Below are 19600 nucleotides of genomic sequence, written 5' to 3'. Positions count from 1 at the left end.
TTCTGGCTTAAAATCTGGCTCAGATACAAAGGGTTTCCCGGTTTATTCACAATATTGGTTGTAACTTTTTGAATCCCATATCATGGGCCAGCCACTTTATTTCTAATCTTCACAATTATACTTTACATTAGAGTTCCTCCTCTGCCTTCTCAGACGAGGAGGCTCAGAGAACTTAAAAGGTTTGTCTAGTCTGCCAAGAGCTAGAATAACGGGCCCTTTCTTCTGGAACCAATGCTCCTAAGCCTGATTCCGCGCTGCCTTCTACTCTGGGTAAGAGAAGCTTCTGAGGCAGATGGAAGGAAGCAGGGAGAAGTGCAAGAAGAGGTTCTTAGATATCGGAATACACCTTATCGTGTAAGGCTCACCTCTACACATAAAGTTTTTTCTTTCAAGTCAAAGAACGGGTGACACACTCTACCGGCCATCTTGGTTGTGGCAATCCCAATCCTTTTTTTTTTTTCCCTTCGGTGACGGACAACCAAGGAAATTAGGCAAAGCGGCCCTCCCCAGGGATCTGAAGGAGCGCCAGGGAAGCCCAGCGTCGCCCTCTAGCCGGCCGAGGTCCAGGACGCCGGCCCTCAGAGCGCGGCAGCTCGCGCGCTCGGCGCCCAGCGGCAGGTCCGCGCGGCGGGAGGGGTTCGGAGGGACCCAGCCGGCCCCGCCCCGCCCCGCCCCCTCATTTAAATACGCGGCGCCGGCGGGCACGTCGAGCTCGCCGCGGACTCAAGATGGCGGCGTGTGGACGTGTACTGAGGATGTTCCGCTTGGCGGCGGCGCTGCCGCTGCTGCTGCTCGCGGCGGACGGCGCGCAGAAAATCCAGGGCCCGGGTGGCCACGGCCAGGGCCCGGGCCCGGGGAGCAACCTTCTTCCCCTCGGAGCGCAGCCGGGAGGCGGCGTGCTGCCGGGTCAGCTCCTGCTGCCTCAGTCATCTCAGTTGCAGCAGCAGCAGCAGCAGCAGCAGCAGCCACCTCAGCAGCAGCAGCCTCAGCAGCAGCAGCAGCCGCCGTTCCCCGCGGGCGGGTCTCCGGTCCGGCGGGGCGGAGCAGGGCCCGGCGGGGCTGGCGGGGGCTGGAAGCTGGCGGAGGAAGAGTCCTGCCGGGAGGACGTGAGCCGCGTGTGTCCCAAGCACACCTGGAGCAACAACCTGGCGGTGCTGGAGTGCCTGCAGGACGTGCGAGAGGTGAGGCGCCGGGCGGGCAGGCCTGGCCGCCGCGGACGCCGGGCGGCCTGGGCAGCCGCGGCCGCGCCTCTCGCTTCCTCTGCGCGGCCGCCCGCTCCCCGGCGCGCTCCGGGGAGGGGACCCCACCCCCAGCCCTCACTCGCTCCCGGGCGGGGGTCTGGGACGCCCACTCCGGCTCCCGGCCGCCGTCGGCCGAGGCCCAGAGCGAGTCTGTTTGCTCCGGTCTTTTGTGTGATGCTCTAAGCGCGGTGGCTCCTCGGTGAAGACCTGTGTAGGATTTTGCCACCCTTTTCGATTTGGGTAATTTGTAGCAGCTTTTTAAAACGTGAAAAATGGTTGGCGTACTTCAGCTGGTAAAGAATGCCCTGCTGTTTATTGGCAGTAGATAATGTTTGGACAGCTCGGGTTCTGTTCTGATGTGTATTGTAGTCTGCAGCCAGATTTACTGTCGTTACCCTATTCTTCTGTAATTCAAAAATTGCTGTTATTTACCAGCTGCTGAAACTAATATATGCTCTTCTTTTTTCCTTCACGTCTTTTGGTCAATTTGTAATAAATCCCAAGTGTAAGCTATTACTCCAAATGATTTAGAGTCCCAAAGCTTGAAAAGTCGAGGCAGCATTTGAGGCTGGACTGTGAGGTCTTTGCTTTCAGATCTTTTTTCCTGTCTGACTGTACCTCTTAATGCCTGGTTTGATGTTTTTTGATGCCATTCAGTTTAGTAACACAGAATTCTTCTCTATATTTAATGCTGCAGACGTTAAGTGCATTTTTGACAGTTATCAAAGTTTGGGAGCAAATCTGGTAGGGACACTTCCCCCCCCCCCACCTTTAAACATATAAAAGGCCCAAAAGTTGACAAGTAGAATGAAACCACTGCTTGATACAGTTTTATTTGGAAAAGTTTTATCAGAATTGCCTAAGATGCTCATGGTCACAGGAATACCATTGGTTTGTACAAAAAGGCTAGTCTTGGCAGTTCCCCCCTCCCCCCCATCCCACTGTGATATTTGCCCTGGTAGTCCATACAGAGTAATTCACAAGAGGAAAAGATATACATGCTCAGGGGACAGAGAGAAAGGAAATTTCTAGAGCCACCAGAAATGTGGGGCCTTAGATGACTTATCTACAATTGGAAAATTAGAAAAAGAATCACTTGTTCTTTATTCTTCACCTACTCCTCTAGTCAGTACAGCTAAGATTCTTAACTGTGTCAGGCTTCTTGAAATTTTCTGTTTGGCCTTTGAGGATATAAAATACATGCTGTTCTCTCAAACTAGGATCATAATGTTGGGGACCAAACATTTGGTGAGTAGTTTGTAGCAGAAACAGGATGTTATTAGGGAAAGTGGCCCTTTCTAGGAGTACATCTTTCTTGACATGTATTAGGGACATGTGGATTCTGTCACTCACAGGAGCAGTGTTCCTTTGTCATGCTTGTAGATGTGTGTAGCAGCATATATAATCCATAAATAACAGATTTGAGCACTTTTGGAGTCTGTTTAGTTAGGTAGATACTGTATTTCTTGCATTACTTCCTGTAAAAAACCTGGCCGGAAAGTGTAGTGCCTGTAGTTCCACCTTTGAGTATAAGACTCTCAGCAGGGATATTGTTTTGGTGACTACATTTTCCTTCCTTTATGGGGATGTTATTTAAACTCTTTGAAGGTAGTTACTAGGTCCTGCACTTCCTTTGTAGCTTTCCAGAGTACCTAATTCAGTGCCTAGACTCAGTAAATAGTGTTGACTGATTGAAAGTGAAGTAAACTAATGGCGTCTGTTTTATGGAAGAAAAGATGTCATGTGAATTGAAGGAGGGGGCTTTTGGAGCGCAGAGTTTTTTTCCCAAATTTCCAGTTGTTGTTGTTGTTGTTGTTTCTCCTATTTTATATACATAAAAATGGAAAGAATAGTACCATAAACAACTATATATATTCTTTAAGAGGTGGAGCTAGTTTTAAACTACTTTTTTTTTTTCCCTTTAAAGACAGCAAAAAGAAATTTTACTCCACTTAGAGAATTAGTTAAATCTACTTTATGCGTTTGAAAGCATATAAGAAGAAAGTGAACTAGCTAGGCACATTTGAAATGAAAGTATGGAACGTGTTTTGTATGTGCTTTTTGGTATGTAGGACTGTTTGATAGGAACGCAGACATTTGTGCTTCTTTATTCCTTTGGATACTTATTTGGGGGAAGATTGTTCTCTGTGTTCTTGCTGTTAGTATTTCGAAGATGCAAAGCATATGACTATTTAAATGGTAGTGTGGTAAACAACATTTTTATTTTGAAGTAGCATGGGTATATGGTATTAGGTTAAGTCTTAAGTTCAAATATTTTAAGGTTCCCTTTAGTGTTCAAAGTTATGTATTAATTCACTTACGGAATCTATTTGAAGGTATTTACGGATGGCATCACCAAATATCGATGCACATGAGTTTGGGTGAACTCCGGGAGTTGGTGATGGACAGGGAGGCCTGGTGTGCTGCTATTCATGGGGTCGCAATGTCGGACACGACTGAGTGACTGAACTGAACTGATAGTTACCTTTAAATAATTTCAGTGATACTTACAGTTTGTCTAATGCATGGTATGCCAGCAAATTAAAATTTTATGTGTAAACTATAAGTTAAACAGCATATAGACTAAGATTAGTTCACAACTTTTCAGTTTTTTTGGTTACTATTTTGAAGATACATGTTGTGGGGGATTTTTCTTTCTTTTTTTTAAACCCTCTCAGATGAGTCATGCCTTTTAAAAGGTCAAGTATACCCAATGGGCCTGCTGTTCCATAGTGGGTATATTAGCAGTAATGATGGAATAGTAGTCCTGGTTATGTGTGTATTTCTGTATGTAGTTAGCAGTAGTTCTAGTTAAAAGAATATATAACTAGTTCACATACATATACTTTCTAGTATAAGTAAAAGGAGAAATATACCCTGGGCTGTCCTGGCAGTTAGAGGAGAAGTAAACCAAAGAAAGAGGAGGTACTGTTGTCTAGTTTAATGTTTGATAAAAAAGACATGCTTTATGTTGAGAGTAATTTTAAAATACTTTATATATTTTTGGCTGAAATGACAGAAGTTTCACATGGAGATGTTGATTCTTTAGAAGTTTATTAGTGATGTGCGTAGTTTTTCTTAGTTTTTCTTGTTAGATTTTTAAAAAAGAAACAAAAGCTTTCTAATACATGAACAGAAGTAGCGAGAATAGTTTGATGACTCCCAGCTTAAACTGTCCCCACTTTGTTTAATCCCAGGGCTTGGGAGAATGGCGTATTTTAAAGCAAGTCCCAGACACTATGTCATTTCATTTATAAATGCTTCAGTGTAAGTTTCTGATAAGGACTTAAAACAAGATAAAACCAGAACCTGATTGTTACTTTTTAGTATTTAGAAGTATTATGGTGACTTCCTTGGCTGTCTAGTGGTTAAGACTCCCTGCTCTTAATGCAGGAGGCACAGGTTTGATTCTTGGCTTGAGAACTGTGCCGCACAGCTTAGCCAATATAAAAGCATTATGAGTATTTCTTCTGAATTTCTTGGTATCAGTTTCAGGCTATACATTTTGACCACTTTCTATGCACAGAGTGAATGCTTTGTAAATATTTATTTAAGATGGACTATAATATATATTGAAGAGGAATTACATTACAAAGTGTAAACCTGCTTTGACTCATAGGTGAGCATTTTCTTTTTCTATTCGTAGTCTTTCTCTTAACTGTATCCTAAGATAGTAGGCCACAGTATCTGTATTGTTTATCCTGTGAGGTGAGTAGTGTTATCTTATTGTCTTAGTTGAGAAGCAGACTCAGAGAGATGAAGTAACTTGTCCAGTGTTATATCCTGACCTAAGTGGTAAAGCTTGTATTCAGAAAATTCTCTCTGACTTCAAAGTTGTACGCTTTCTAATCTGCCATGGATGATTGCAGCTAGGAAAATTAGTATATGGCTGTTGAGAATGCCGGGGGTTCATAAATGGACACAAAGTGAGAAGGGTAGCCTGGAATTAGAATTCTCTTTTCCTCACTACCAAGAACAACTGGGTAGCAGCAGCCTCTTAGCATTGGAGTATTGTATAGATTTCTCAGGTGCACGGACCGACATCATGAGACAAAGCTAATTTAATACTAATCTGAGTCCATTACAAGTAGGGTTTTGCTTCATGAAAAGATTTTCAGATTCCGTGTTACCTTCAGCACAATTTGTATAGTGGAAGAATTTAAATGTATCCCCTACTATTTGTATTGACTCAGTGGAGCACCACGAAGAGTACATCAGGGCTAGAGCTGGCACTGCTGTTAACTAATCGTAGGACTGCTTCTTCGTTCCATTCATGCAGCGACACTTTATGCTCTTTCTGTAGTGACTCATGTACCAGGCCCCTTCTCTCTCATCCCAGGCCCCTCCTCTAGGTTCTGGGTGATTACTGCATCCAGCCATCGGTTGTGAAAAGAGAAGATAAGAGGACTGCACTGGAGTTTTCCAAACTTGGACTGGGCTTGGAAGTGTGTGCGCGCTCAGCAGTCGTGTCTGACTTTGCAACCCGCATAGACTGTAGCCTACCAGGCTCCTTTGTCTGTGGGATTTCCTGGGCAAGAATACTGGGGTGGGTTGCCTTTCTCTTCTCCAGGGGATCTTGCTGACCCAGCGATTGAACCCACGTCTCCTGCGTCTCCTGCATTGGCAGGCAAGTTCTTCACCACTGAGCCCCCAGGGAGAGCCAGTCATTTTACCACTGAGTCTCAGTTTCCTCACGTGTACAATTTAGTTTTCGAGATCCCTTTTATTTCATCTATATGAATTGTTTCCTGTGTATTCTGTCTGTATGTATTTTATAGTTTGTAGAATTTATGTGTGTGCCATCTTGTTCATTCATGGGTGAAAATAGTGAAATGAATAATGCAAACAGCAATTAATCCAAACACTGTTTGACTTTAGGATATATTATGATTTTGTTTGAGCCAACATGGAATTGCCTCCTGTGCTGACTCTCAGTGGTTGGAAGCACTCTAACCACATAATCAAGGTGTTATTGATCTGTTATGCACCTACCATAGTGGGAGAGCACTAGTATTTTAAGATACCAGCATTGCTTACAGTTGGTTTGATAAATGGGATTGTGATCAGGAAACAGTTGTATAAGAGAGTGTTCATCACTGCATGTTACACGGGCAGTGAATCCTTTAGAGCAATGAAAAGAGCACAGAACTAGGATTTAGACTTGGATGGAGCCCAGCTCTGCTACTCTTGGCTTAAAAATCATACCACCGCTTTTCCGCCCGCTCTCCCCTCCCTGCCAGCGCCGCTCTGGCCGCACTGCGCTGGCTCTGAGCTCCGGGCTCCTGCTAAGCCAGCGCCGCTGTCACCTCCCTCCAGTCGCCATCACGATCATCTACCGGGACCTCATTAGCCATGACAAGATGTTCTCCGACATCTACAAGATCCGGGAGGTCGCAGACGGGCTGTGTCTGGAGGTGGAGGGGAAGATGGTCAGTAGGACAGAGGGTAACATCGATGACTCGCTCACTGGTGGAAATGCCTCCGCTGAAGGCCCCGAGGGCGAAGGCACCGAAAGCACAGTAATCACTGGTGTCGATATTGTCATGAACCATCGCTTGCAGGAAACCAGCTTCACAAAAGAAGCCTACAAGAAGTACATCAAAGATTACATGAAGTCAATCAAAGGGAAACTTGAAGAACAGAGACCAGAAAGAGTAAAACCTTTTATGACAGGGGCTGCAGAACAAATCAAGCACATCCTTGCTAATTTCAAAAACTATCAGTTCTTTATTGGTGAAAACATGAATCCAGATGGCATGGTTGCTCTGCTGGACTACCGTGAGGATGGTGTAACCCCATATATGATTTTCTTTAAGGATGGTTTAGAGATGGAAACATGTTAACAAAGTTGGCAGTTACTTTGGATCAATCACCTGTCGTCATAACTGGCTGGCCACTGCTTTTCATCCACACAACACCAGGACTTAGACAGATGGGACTGATGTCATCTCGAGCTCTTCATTTGTTTTGAACGTTGATTTATTTGGAGCAGATGCATTGTTTTTGAGAAAACGTGTCATGTAGGTTGTCTAAAAATAAAACGCATTTAAACTCATTGGGGAAAAAAAAAAATCATACCACCACTTTTTTTTACCCTTAAGTAGGAACAACAGACTGGTTCCAAATAGGAAAAGGAGTACGTCAAGGCTGTATATTGTCACCCTGCTTATTTAACTTATATGCAGAGTACATCATGAGAAACGCTGGGCTGGAAGAAGCACAAGTTGGAATTTAAGATTGCTGGAAGAAATATTGATAACCTCAGATATGCAGATGACACCACCCTTATGGCAGAAAGTGAAGAGGAACTCAAAAGCCTCTTGATGAAAGTGAAAGATGAGAGTGAAAAAAGTTGGCCTAAAGCTCAACATTCAGAAAATGAAGATCATGGCATCTGGTCCCATCACTTCATGGGAAATAGATGGAGAAACACTGGAAACAGTGTCAGACTTTACTTTTTTGGGCTCCAAAATCACTGCAGATGGTGACTGCAGCCATGAAATTAAAAGACGCTTACTCCTTGGAAGGAAAGTTATGACCAACCTAGATAGCATATTCAAAAGCAGAGACATTACTTTGCCAACAAAGGTTCGTCTAGTCAAGGCTATGGTTTTTCCAGTAGTCGTGTATGGATGTGAGAGTTGGACTGTAAAGAAAGCTGAGCACTGAAGAATTGATGCTTTTGAACTGTGGTGTTGGAGAAGACTCTTGAGAGTCCCTTGGACTGCAAGGAGATCCAACCAGTCCATTCTAAAGGAGATCAGTCCTGGGTGTTCATTGGAAGGAATGATGCTGAAGCTGAAACTCCAATACTTTGGCCACCTCATGTGAAGAGTTGACTCATTGGAAAACTCTGATGCTGGGAGGGATTGGGGGCAGGAGGAGAAGGGGACAACAGAGGATGAGATGGCTGGACGGCATCACCAACTTGATGGACATGAGTTTGAGCGAACTCCAGGAGTTGGTGATGGAGAGGCAGGCCTGGCGTGCTGCGATTCATGGGATCGCAAGGAGTCGTATACGACTAAGCGACTGAACTGAACTGAGGGACAGTTAAGTAGTGATGGACAGGGCAAGAGGAGAAGGGGACAGCACAGGATGAGATGGTTGGATGGCATCACTGACTTGATGGACATGAGTTTGAGCAAGCTTGGGAGTTAGTTGGTGATGAACAGGGAGGTCTGGCATGCTGCAGTCCCATGGGGTTGCAAAGAGTCGGACACTACTGAGCAACTGGACTGAACTGAACTGAGGGACAGTTTAAGTGAACATATACATGAGTTCCTTTTTTTTTCTTCCAATTTTATTTTATTTTTGGTCCCACCACATGGCTTGCAGGATCTCAGTTCCCCAACCAGCGGGAACTTGGGCCATGATAGTGAAAGCGCCCAATTCTAATCACTAGATCACCAGGACACTCCCTACATGAGTTCTTGAATTTGATGTGCTAGTTATATTTTTCTTTTTTTACAGTAAACAAAATATATGACCATTGAAGTAGGCAATAATAACACATACCACTTAAAGTCATCTTGTTTCCACATATGGTACATGCTTTGGAAGACTGGATTATCACTTAAGATCCTTTTAGCTTTGGTGATTCTGTCATCCGTAGGAATATGAGACATGTGCAAGGGAGTCAAAAGCACAGGTGAAAAGGAAAGATGCTTCGAGAAATTAAAGAGACTCTACTGACTCAAGTAGAGAGTGTGAGAATTTTTTGAGTCCAGATTATAAAGGGTCTTGCTTGCACCACTGTAAAGCCCAGAAATGGGGTGTGTTTTTATCCCAACCTGAGATAAAAATATTCCTGCAGATAATTGAGTTGCTTGTAAAATAGCACAGTCAGTTATGCAATGAACTTTTTAAGAAGTCTCTTGATAAGAATGCTTTCCCGTAAATAGGTGCTTAATAATTCATTGTTCTTTGGAAGAAAATAAAGAACAGTCCTGAGATGAGATGGTTCATTCTCTTTGTACATTTCTTCTAATGTGTTCAAAACAAATTTCATTAGCAACAATCCTCCCAGAAAATTTCTCCTGCTTATAGGAGAAATGTATTTTAAAGAGAAGCCATTAAGATGACTTGTATAATGTGCAAAGTAATTTCTCTTCCTTCAGCAAACATTTACCGAATGCATACTATGTGCAACTCACTGTGCTTAGTGTTAAAAGCTACAAACACATGATAATAGTAGCATTTACCAAGGGATTTTGTTTGCCTTGTTCTAAGGGACAGGATGTTTTCTAGGTGTTATGTATCTCATTTAATCTTATGAAAAATGTATCATTAGGATTATTTCAGTGATTACTATTTTTTTAAATGAGGGAGCTGCCTCAGTGCCGGTAAATAGTGAAATTAAGATTTGAAAGCAAGTCTTGTCCAACTGTAAAATGGCTCATACCCCTCCCCCATCCCTGTGGTAGTCCTGCGTGATAGTCACCAGCTAAATGTAGCTACTGAGCAGTTGAAATAGGAGTAGTCTGAGTTGAGATGTGCTGTAAGTGTAAAATACACACTTGATTTTGAAGACTTTGCACACATAGGAAAATAAACTATTTCAGTTTTTGTTGGGGGACGTGCTGCACACCCTGGGGGATCATAGTTTCCACACCCGGGATCAAACCCCGGCCCTCAGCAGTGAAAACGTGGAGTCCTAACCACTGGACCACCAGGGGAGTCTCATCTCTTTTTACATTGATTACTGTTCACATGAGAATATTCTGGGTATATTGAGTTAAAAACATTATTAAAGCCAGTTTCACTTTCTAATTTTCAATGTGACTACTAGAAGACATAATATATGTGGCTTCTATTATATTCCTATTGGGCAACACCAGCCTGGAAGAAGTAAAAGATATCTTTATTAAGACCATAATGCAAGTTATAAAGTAGTAAGTAGCATAAGAGAAGAATAAATTAAATTCTACGAGCATATGGTGGAGAAAATGATTGGGAGAATCCATATAAAGCCCGTCAGTGCTTCTCATTCTTAAATTGGTTGTTCATATCATGAAATTCTTAATTTAGCCACCTTAAAGTGCCTGCTGATCTGGTTAATGGATGGATGTCATCTTCCTCATGCTGAATTTATGAGTTGTCAGGGGTACAATAGCTCCTTCAGATTGAGAGGAGCTAAACTCATAAAACTGGAAGTCAGTAAGTGACTCATCTTTATTTGGTTGAGTTAGATATATTTAAAACTTAAAAAGAATCTCAAGTGATGGTCCTCAGAACTGTGCCAGTACTTACCCTTGTATCTGCATTAAAATAGAGTGTGGAGAACAAGAAGTGTGGACTGGAATCTAAAAACAATGAATTAAGAGAACCAGGCATTTATTTTCACTCAGCTTTAATAATTTTACTGAAGTTAGAAAATTAGATCAGTTGCATGGTGCTTACAGTAACCTATAAATTCTCCTGTTGAAGGATTGAATAACATTATAACTATGTAGGGAGAGTCATAGTGAAAATGGGTACTGGATCTATATCCTTGTGAAATAGAACAAATTCTTTAAAACATTTTTGTGTTCCTTTAAAAACAAATAAAAAACATATGTGATGCATACTTTAAATCGTAAGATAAACAGTGAAGTGAAATATGTGAGAGAAATTAACCAGGGGAATGTATGTATGTTATAAATCAATTCAAATGCAGAATTACAAAAAAAAAAGAATTAAAAAATCATGTTTAAAGAAAATGCTCTGATGTCTAGAAAGGTTTCATTGGTAATTTAACTTAGAAAGTCACGTACAGAACTTCCACAGTTCCTACGCCAGCCAAATCAGCTCCGTAATGTGATAAACAACACGAAGTGAATAAAAACTTTGAGAAGGAAAAGGGGATGATGTGGAGAGTTTTAATCAGGCATAGAGTCCGCCATTTGTTAATTAACGGCCATCTACTGAGCATACCTACTGCTCGTGGAATAATTGGTCAGGGCCCTTCACCATGTGGCGCTCTTCATAGGAGAAGCTGTGGAGTGAGTGGGAAGACTGGGTTCTGAAACTACAGTCCGGATTCAAATCCTCGCTCACCTAGCACCTACTGTGACCTTGGACAGATTTCTCTTCAGCTTCCACTTTTCTTATCTGTAAAGTTGAGATATAAAACCTACTTCCACAGGGTTATGATGAGAATGAAAAAGAAACTGAAATATTCATCCAACTGTACTTGCTCATCAGTGGTCCTTGGTTGTTGCAGATGACAGCCTTCAAGATACGGCTGTGTGTTCACTGTCTTAAGAGAAACGTGGACTGTCATGTGCCATACCTTTTATATAATCCATCCAAGACTTCTTCGCAAAGGCTGTAGTTGAACTTACTTGAAGAGCAGTAAGGTCAAAACTTTAATGGAGTCTTTACCAGGTATTTAAAATGTATACAATTTGAGGTTGTGGAGGCAAAGGAGTGAATTCCTTGGGTGAAGGAATTCAGTTCTACCAAGTGTTCTTTCATTTTCTAGGCCTAAATGATGCCTAAATTTGGGATATATCGCCCATCAAGACAAAGGAAATCTCTGTTCTCTGATGTGAGAGGGGAAAAAAACATTCTATTCCTAAGATGGTACTGCTTAAAACATCCTCACTCTGTAGATTGGAATGACTAAATAGCTGTTTTATCAGCTGAGAAACAAAAGGCATTGATACTTATCTTTTTGCCCTTTGTAAGACCAGATAAATATAAAAATCGCATAAATTTTCCTGAAAGTTGGCAACTTTTCAGAGGGAAAGTAAAATGTAAAGACTTATAAATTGCTAAGGTGGGAACATTGGCTGGCCTGTGAAACAGTCTATATTAAGGTATAAATACATAAGTTACTCATACATTAAAAACAGCACAAGGTATTTTCAGTATGTAAGCCTTCTTTCTGATGTTATTAGGTAGTAGAGTTAGTTGTGAATAGTTTAGAAATAGCTAGAATTCCACAAATCTCTTTTTAAAACGTATTTGCTAGATTAAGACTTGACTGACGTGTATAGATAAAAAACGTTTAGTGTGTAGAATTGCTGGTTTTCTTTTTTAAATCATTATAAGAAGTTTCAAGAATTTATAAGGTTGTCTCTTGGTTTTCAACTTGAAAATATCATCTGATGCAGGAGAAATTGGCAGTGAAAGCAGAAGTCGGGAGATGGATATGGTTCCTTCCTCTTTAGGAAGTAAATATGGTCTCAGTTTGCTTCTCTGTTCTCCAGCTCTGCTTCCCACTAGCTCCCTACGTTACAGCCTACTGTTTGCTACCCCTCCCCTGCCAAGTAGTTCATGACTTCCAGAGACTACCAAGTTACAGCTGTTGAGTTTACAAGCTTTTTATGTAAATATTGTTTGTTGACAAAGATTTTATATTCAGTGATTTGAGTAGTTTCAGCCCCAGACTATTGCTCGTTATCTTTCCCTTTACACAGCCCACTGTCCCTCCCCACTACCAGCTCTCCTTTAAGCATTGTTTTCTGGCTTGTTTTTACTAGCAGATTGAACCATAAGAATTACTAATGTTTGAGATCAAACCCATCTGTCCTAAAGGAAATCAGTCCTGAGTATTCATTGGAAGGACTGATGCTGAAGTTCCAATACTTTGGCCACCTGATGCAAAGAACTAACTCATTGGAAAAGACCATGAGAACTGACTCATTGGAAAAAACTGCGATCCTGGGAAAGATTGAAGGCAGGAGGAGAAGGGAACGACAGAGGATGAGCTGGTTGGATGGCATCACTGACTCGAAGGACGGGAGTTTGAGCGAGCTCTAACTGCGATCCTGGGAAAGATTGAAGGCAGGAGGAGAAGGGAACGACAGAGGATGAGCTGGTTGGATGGCATCACTGACTCGAAGGACGTGAGTTTGAGCGAGCTCTGGGAGTTAGCAATGAACAGGAAGGCCTGGCGTGCTGCAGTCCATGGGGTCACAGAGTTGGACATAACTGAGTGACTGAACTGAACCAATCATATTTGATTTATAAAAAGCAGCTTCATATGGTTCAATCAGTTGTTCCTCCTTGTTCAGATTTTGAGTCAGTAGTATCTGCTTCTGTGGCAATTGGAGAAGGCAATGGCACCCCACTCCAGTACTCTTACCTGGAAATCCCATGGACGGAGGAGCTGTGGCAATATTCATTGTTTCCTTTTGTATCATCTTAAAGTATTGTGTTAGTCAGTGGTGTCTGGCTCTTTGCAACCCCATGGACTGTAGCCTGCCAGGCTCCTCAGTCCATGGGATTCTCCAGGCAAGAATACTGGAGTGGGTAGCCATTCCCTTCTCCAGGGGATCTTCACAACCCAGGGATCAAACCAGGTCTCCTGCATTGTGGGCGGATTCTTTACCATGTGAGCCATCGGGGAAGTCCATCATCTTAATATCAAGAGTTAAAAGCAAGGGGATAGGAGAAATTTAGACATTTTGGTGTAGGACTTTGACCTGGGGAGTCTTCCTGAAATTGTTTTCCCCAGCTTCTCTTTGGGTTTATCTGCCCCTAAGGTTAAAAGAAGGGAACCAGTGTAGATTGTTTTATACTTTTACTCATTTATTTGTGAAATATTTACTGAGCACTCACTGTATGGGTTAATTAATAAATAGCATGATTTTTTGGCATTTAGAAAATGTGACTTGAGAGTTTTGTTTGTTAAAAAATAACGTATTCTGAAAAACTTTCTTACTTCTCTCACAATAGGGGAGATGTGGAACTAGGTATAAATGTCAGAGGACTCACCAAATAACATTTACTTTTAAAAAACTGAATTACTTTGAGTTGAGTTGTGGTCTAACATTTAGTTTATGGAATGCTTGTAATCTCATTTGGAGCTCTTGATAATGGTATGCAGTGGATAGGACAGATACCTGCCTTATTTTATAGAAACACCACAAGAATCAGATGGGTTGTGATTTGCCCAAGTCATGTAAATATTAAGATATGGAACTTGGACTTGCCAACTCTTTGGAAGTTTTAAATTTTAAAATCCAAGTCTTTTAAAACTTAAAATCTTTTTTTTGTTGTTGTGTATTACCACATTGTTCTGATAATTTTCACATTTACGTAAATGATATATTTTAATATTTTTAAAAGTATTTTTATAGCCCATTTAAATTTAAATATGCCAAGGAATATTTGAAAACATACTATGTGCTCCTATTCCTCAAATCGTTTTTGTATTTCTCCTCTCCTGGGCACTAATCTTACATAGATTAAAGTGATTAAATTGCTTGCTGTCATCTCAGTCATGAGGCTCTGTTCTTCACCTTCCTCTCCCCACCAGCAATGTGGTTGGGGTTTTCCCCCCTGTCTTTCATTTTGCATTATTACTATTGCTGTATTTTTTAGGTTTATAGATCTTTTCTTCTGTGATTGTCAGTCTGCTATCAGTGGCAACTGTCCAGTGTATCTTTTATTTTAGATAGTCTAGTTTCGCCTGGAAAATCCCAAGGACAGAGGAGCCTGGTGGGCTGCAGTCCATGAGATTGCTAAGAGTCGAACACAACTGAGCGACTTCACTTTCACTTTTCACTTTCATGCATTGGAGAAGGAAATGGCAACCCACTCCAGTGATCTTGCCTGGAGAATCCCAGGGATGGGGGAGCCTGGTGGGCTGCACTCTATGGGGTCCCAGAGAGTCGGACACGACTGAAGTGACTTAGCAGCAGTAGCAGCAGTTTCATCTGTAGGAAGTTTGATATGGATCTGAAATATACCATTTCTATCTTCCTTGTGTTCATATTTTCCTTTACGACCTTGAATGCTTTTTGTAACAGCTGTTTTAAGGTCCTTACCTGTTCATCCCGTCATCGGTCATTTCTTGGTCTTTTTCTACTGATGAGTTTTTCTTCTGTTGTTCACATTTCTACTTCTTTGCCTGCATGGTGTTTTTTCTTTTTGGCTGGGTGTTGGTCATTGTGTGTTTTTACATCTCTGCTGCATTTTGTTGAATTCCTAAAGAGTGTTGGCTTTTGTCTGGCACACAGGTTACATGCAGATCAGTTTGATCCTTTTGAGACTTTTAAACTTTGTTAGGGCAAGTCCAGAGCAGCCTTTAGCCTAGGCCTTATTTGATCTGCTAATGAGCTGCAACTCTCCTCAGTTTCCCAGCTTTTGTGAGGTTTCTCCTCCCTGGCTGGTGGGAATGTGCTCCCTGCCCTGTGTGAGCTTCGAGAATTCTTTGGCACCTTGACTTCTCAGTGTCTCATTTCCCACTGCAGGTGCATAGGATACAACTTGACTCAGGAGATCCCGTTGACATTCTCCTTGGCTCTTTGGACAGCTGTCCTGTCCATTACCCACTCTGTCTTGCAAATTTTGGCCACCTTGGAGCCCCTGCACTTTGACCTCTCTGCTCATCAAGTACCCGGAGTCTGCTTGGGTTCCCCCTCCCTGTGCTGCCCCCTGGAAACCCCTTCCTGGCAGTAAGCTGGGTAACCGGCAGGCTCACGGTGTTTCCCTTCTCTCAGGCATTTTAGGCTTATGCTGCCTGTTGGCCAGTGACTGAAATTTATTTGATATATTGTGCCTGAGTGAGTGAGTGAGTGAAGTCGCTCAGTCGTGTCTGACTCTTTGCGACCCCATGGACTGTAGCTTACCAGGTTTCTCCGTCCATGGGATTCTCCAGGCAAGAATACTGGAGTGGGTTACCATTTCCTTCTCCAGGGGATCTTCCCGACCCAGGGATCGAACCTGGGTCTCCCACATTGGAGGCAGACGCTTTAACCTCTGAGCCACCTAGTTGTTAATTACTACAATGGCATTTTCTGTGGTAATTAATCCTTCATGAGCTGGAGTAGAAATCACCATCCCTTGAGTTTTAACTTATGACATATCAAAGGGAAATTAGAATTTGTTAGAAAAGGAGATTAAGAATTATTTATTATATTGCAAATGTATCTTTTGACAATTTTGCTTCTGAAAATTAATACATAACAGTATGGTCAATGTGTAAGAGGTATTAAATTGAAGCTTTTTTTTTTTTTTCGTAATAGCAAATAATTGGAAGCAACCTCAATTGGAAGCAACCTAACACCCTTCAATAAAGGAGTGATTAAATAAATTACTGTGCATCATTACAATGAACTATTGTATTGCTGTGGAAAAGAAGCTCCTTATGTCATGTATGGAAAGATCTCCAAGATCTGTTAGTAAATTAGGAAAGTAAAGTTATTGCTTGGTATAGTATACTACCGTTTTTGTAATCAAATAGGAAAAATAAGAATAAAAGTATTTATCCATATTTGCTTGTATTTGCATTAGAATGCTCCAGAAGGATACAGAAGAAATTAGGGCTGATGGAGGATAAAAATAGGTGGGAAACTTTCCATTATATTTATTTATTTTTTATTCTTTTATATTTTTAATTTATTTTTAGCTATGTGATGTGATTTTTAGGATCTTAGTTCCCCCACCAGGGACTGAACCCAGGCTCATGGCAGTGGAAGTGCCAAGTCCTAACTATTGGACCACCAGGGAATTCCCTATATTTTTGATTTTTTAAAAAATATTTGAGCTATTATGTATATGTTACCTATTTAACTTTTTTTAATTTTTAATTAAGATAAAGTTATATTTTTCCATTACTTATGTTGACGAAACTACCTTAAATGAGAGTTCCACAGGTATAATTTCATTTTGTGTCAAGGTCAGCTTGTTTGTAACTGGGTTGAGCCAAACCTTTTACCAACTTAGAAGATAAAAGATTTCCTTAATACATTGTTTAGGGCAAAACTAACTGCCATTATGCCAAACCCCAAAATACAGTGGCTTAACACAAGAGAGGTTGTAAAGACTTGCTGGCAGCTGGTGAACTGGAGACCCTGGTTCCTCCCCATCTGTGGTTGCATTTCCTGGGGCTGTGGAGCCTTCTACCTTCAGGCAGACGAGAGAGTTAGCTGCCCTGGCCTGCTGCTTTTTTTTTAACTCCTTATTACCCTTCCTTTCTTGTAATTCACACACCATAGAATTCACCCTTTCAACCACAAGTTCTTAAAAGCTCTGGCCTCAGTCAATCTGGTGAGAACGGCTCACGTGCGGCACCTGGACACACAGGAGACTGGGGGAGGCACTCCTGTGACCGTCCCCAGACAGCTGGCGAGTTCCGTCAGTTGTCTGGGCAAGTCAGGTCAGGTTCATTTGCCAGCCTGTGATTTGTCATACCGAAGCGGTTCTGTTCCTTCCCATTTTCTCCAGGAAAGGTGAAAGTTGTTGATGAACAGTCAGATTTTTCTTTGCTGTGCTCTGCTGCTGCTGCTAAGTCGCTTCAGTCGTGTCCGACTCTCTGTGACCCCATAGATACCAGCCCACCAGGCTCCCCCGTCCCTGGGATTCTCCAGGCAAGAACATTGGAGTGGGTTGCCATTTCCTTCTCCAGTGCATGAAAGTAAAAAGTGAAAGTGAAGTCGCTCAGTCATGTCGTGAAACCCATGGACTGCAGCCTACCAGGCTCCTTTGTCCATGGGATTTTCCAGGCAAGAGTGCTGGAGTGGGGTGCCATTGCCTAAACGTGTGGAAATACTTCCTTGTGATCAGTTTCTAGTGTTACAGTCTCTTTGATTTAAACTATGGAAGCAGTTTCAGCCTTGTGTAGTGATCTCACTTCCAGTTTTATACTTGGTAACAGTCAGGACCTTGTGTGCTGTTCCTGGTGTTAAGCCCCAAGCCCTAAGTTAATGGAACAGTCTCCCCTCTTCCCTCCTTTATTTCTGGTGCTGTAGTTTTTAATCCTCCCTCCCTCCTTTTCCTGGCACCTGGGGGATTCCTCTTTCTCCTGAGTTCATCTATGCCTTTAAAAGAACTTCGTGTTTACTGTCAAAGACTTTTCAAGTTCTGAACGTACATGTATTTCTAGAACCTGAAGTTCATGACTTTTGAGGCAGCTCATTCTTTGGGTAACTGACTTTGTTCAAAAGGGACGAGGAAATAGACTAACATTTATTGGGCAACTGCTGTGTGCTTGTTACTTAATCACCACTGTTACTGTAAGAGGTGATTTATCCAAACACACAGAAGCTTTTTTAAAAACTCATACGTTGATCACTCATACTCAACCACTAAAGTTTTACCATTAACATTTTTACTATATTTGTTTTATCACATAAATCTTTTAAACATTTTCTGTAAGCTGTATGAAAAGATTGTATTCCATGTCAGTTTTAATTCATAGCTTTTCTTGTGCTTAATAAAAACAAAACACTCTCCTACTGCCAGAACTTTAAAAAGAAAAATAAATGAAAACTTGTATCTTAGTTAAAAGCAACTGCATTTATTTTGTATTAGTCTTTTTTCCCCCCCTCCTCAAAGAGTTTGGGAAAACCAGTGTCTTTCTGAAGGAGGTCTGCTCATTCTGCTGTGATGAGCCAAAATCCTTAGACTTTTCTTTTTTCCCTCAGTTTCTAAAGATGTTATTTTCACAGTCATCTTTTTCTAGATCTGGCCTTTCCGTTATTGTATCCGTGTATGTTACCGAAAAGGAATTGTAGGATTCAAGGTATACCTCGCCTGGAAAATTGAGCTTGACAAGTGCTGAAACTTTTGCTATTTTCCTGAGAGTTTAACAATGCCTTGTAATGGTGGTTTATACATTATTTTGAGACAATAGTAAATTCACTCTTTAGATTAACTAGAACATAGCAAGTAGAGTGTAGCAGAAGTGCAGATTATTGGTTCCCCTTGTTAGGTAGTTAGAATAGGAAACAGGAGTCCAAAATGGCGGTGGCTAAAAGACAAGGAAGGGAAAAACCCGTGAAAATAGAACAAAGGAAGGTCAAAGGAAGGTCCGAGGACCGGAGTGAGGACTTAAGGTAGAACAAATGGCACTCCTGGCTAGCCCGATTTGCATAGGGAAGGCCCAGGGGGAGGGAGACATATAAAAAGAGGAGCCAAAGGGCTCGCTTTCTCCCGCGCGCTGGCGCGCTCCTCCACTCTCTTTTCTTCGCGTCTTTGGGTCGGCATGCCCTCACGCTTCGAGGATGGATTCTTCTGCTATCTTCTAAATAAAATGGAGCTGTAACACTGATTTGTCTAAGAGCTATAACACAGTTTGTCCAAGACCCGAGAGCTGTGACGTGCGGAAGGCTTTAAGACACAACCGAGGAGCATACACTCACTGGACACTCTAGTGTTCTCCGTCATCCAAAATAGTTGTTTAGTAACTTAGTTATAATAATAATAGCCTGTATAGGAAGTTGTTAACCTTTTGATATGTCTATGTTTAGTTTACTTTTCAAAAAATTCCATTATCTTGTTCCTCTATTGGATGATTTGGTGATGATTCTTTTGTGATGATAAGTCCATTCTGTGGGCATGCTGAAGTCTAGAGATGGGTTTATTCTTGCTGTGCATTGCCTTTGTTTCCTGGACTCGGAGGATGGCTGGTGTCTTCCCTACCA

The 19600-nt window shown here is 41.8% G+C and overlaps 2 protein-coding genes across 2 annotated transcripts in view; both read left to right on the top strand.

The window, feature by feature from the left end:
- Window positions 1-708: 708 nt before the first annotated feature.
- GLG1 (golgi glycoprotein 1) overlaps window positions 709-19600 on the top strand; it is a 130387-nt gene continuing 111495 nt past the window's right edge. Inside the window, exon 1 of the mRNA XM_086349838.1 lies at window positions 709-1181. Within this exon, the coding sequence (XP_086205964.1) occupies window positions 729-1181 (453 nt within the window). The 5' untranslated portion in view covers window positions 709-728. The remainder of the gene's footprint in view (window positions 1182-19600) is intronic.
- On the top strand, window positions 3641-7576 carry LOC147352913 (translationally-controlled tumor protein-like). The gene has a single exon (XM_086349846.1). The coding sequence runs from the start codon at window positions 6407-6409 to the stop codon at window positions 7082-7084; it is 678 nt and encodes a 225-aa protein (XP_086205972.1). The 5' UTR covers window positions 3641-6406; the 3' UTR covers window positions 7085-7576.

This window comes from Bos grunniens, chromosome 18 (genome assembly GCF_055505025.1).
Source record: "Bos grunniens cultivar Pamir isolate PY7600 chromosome 18, Bosgru_T2T1.0, whole genome shotgun sequence".
NCBI lineage: Eukaryota > Metazoa > Chordata > Mammalia > Artiodactyla > Bovidae > Bos > Bos grunniens.
Note: the sequence above shows the minus strand (reverse complement) of the source record. Positions and strands in the feature narration are given on the sequence as shown.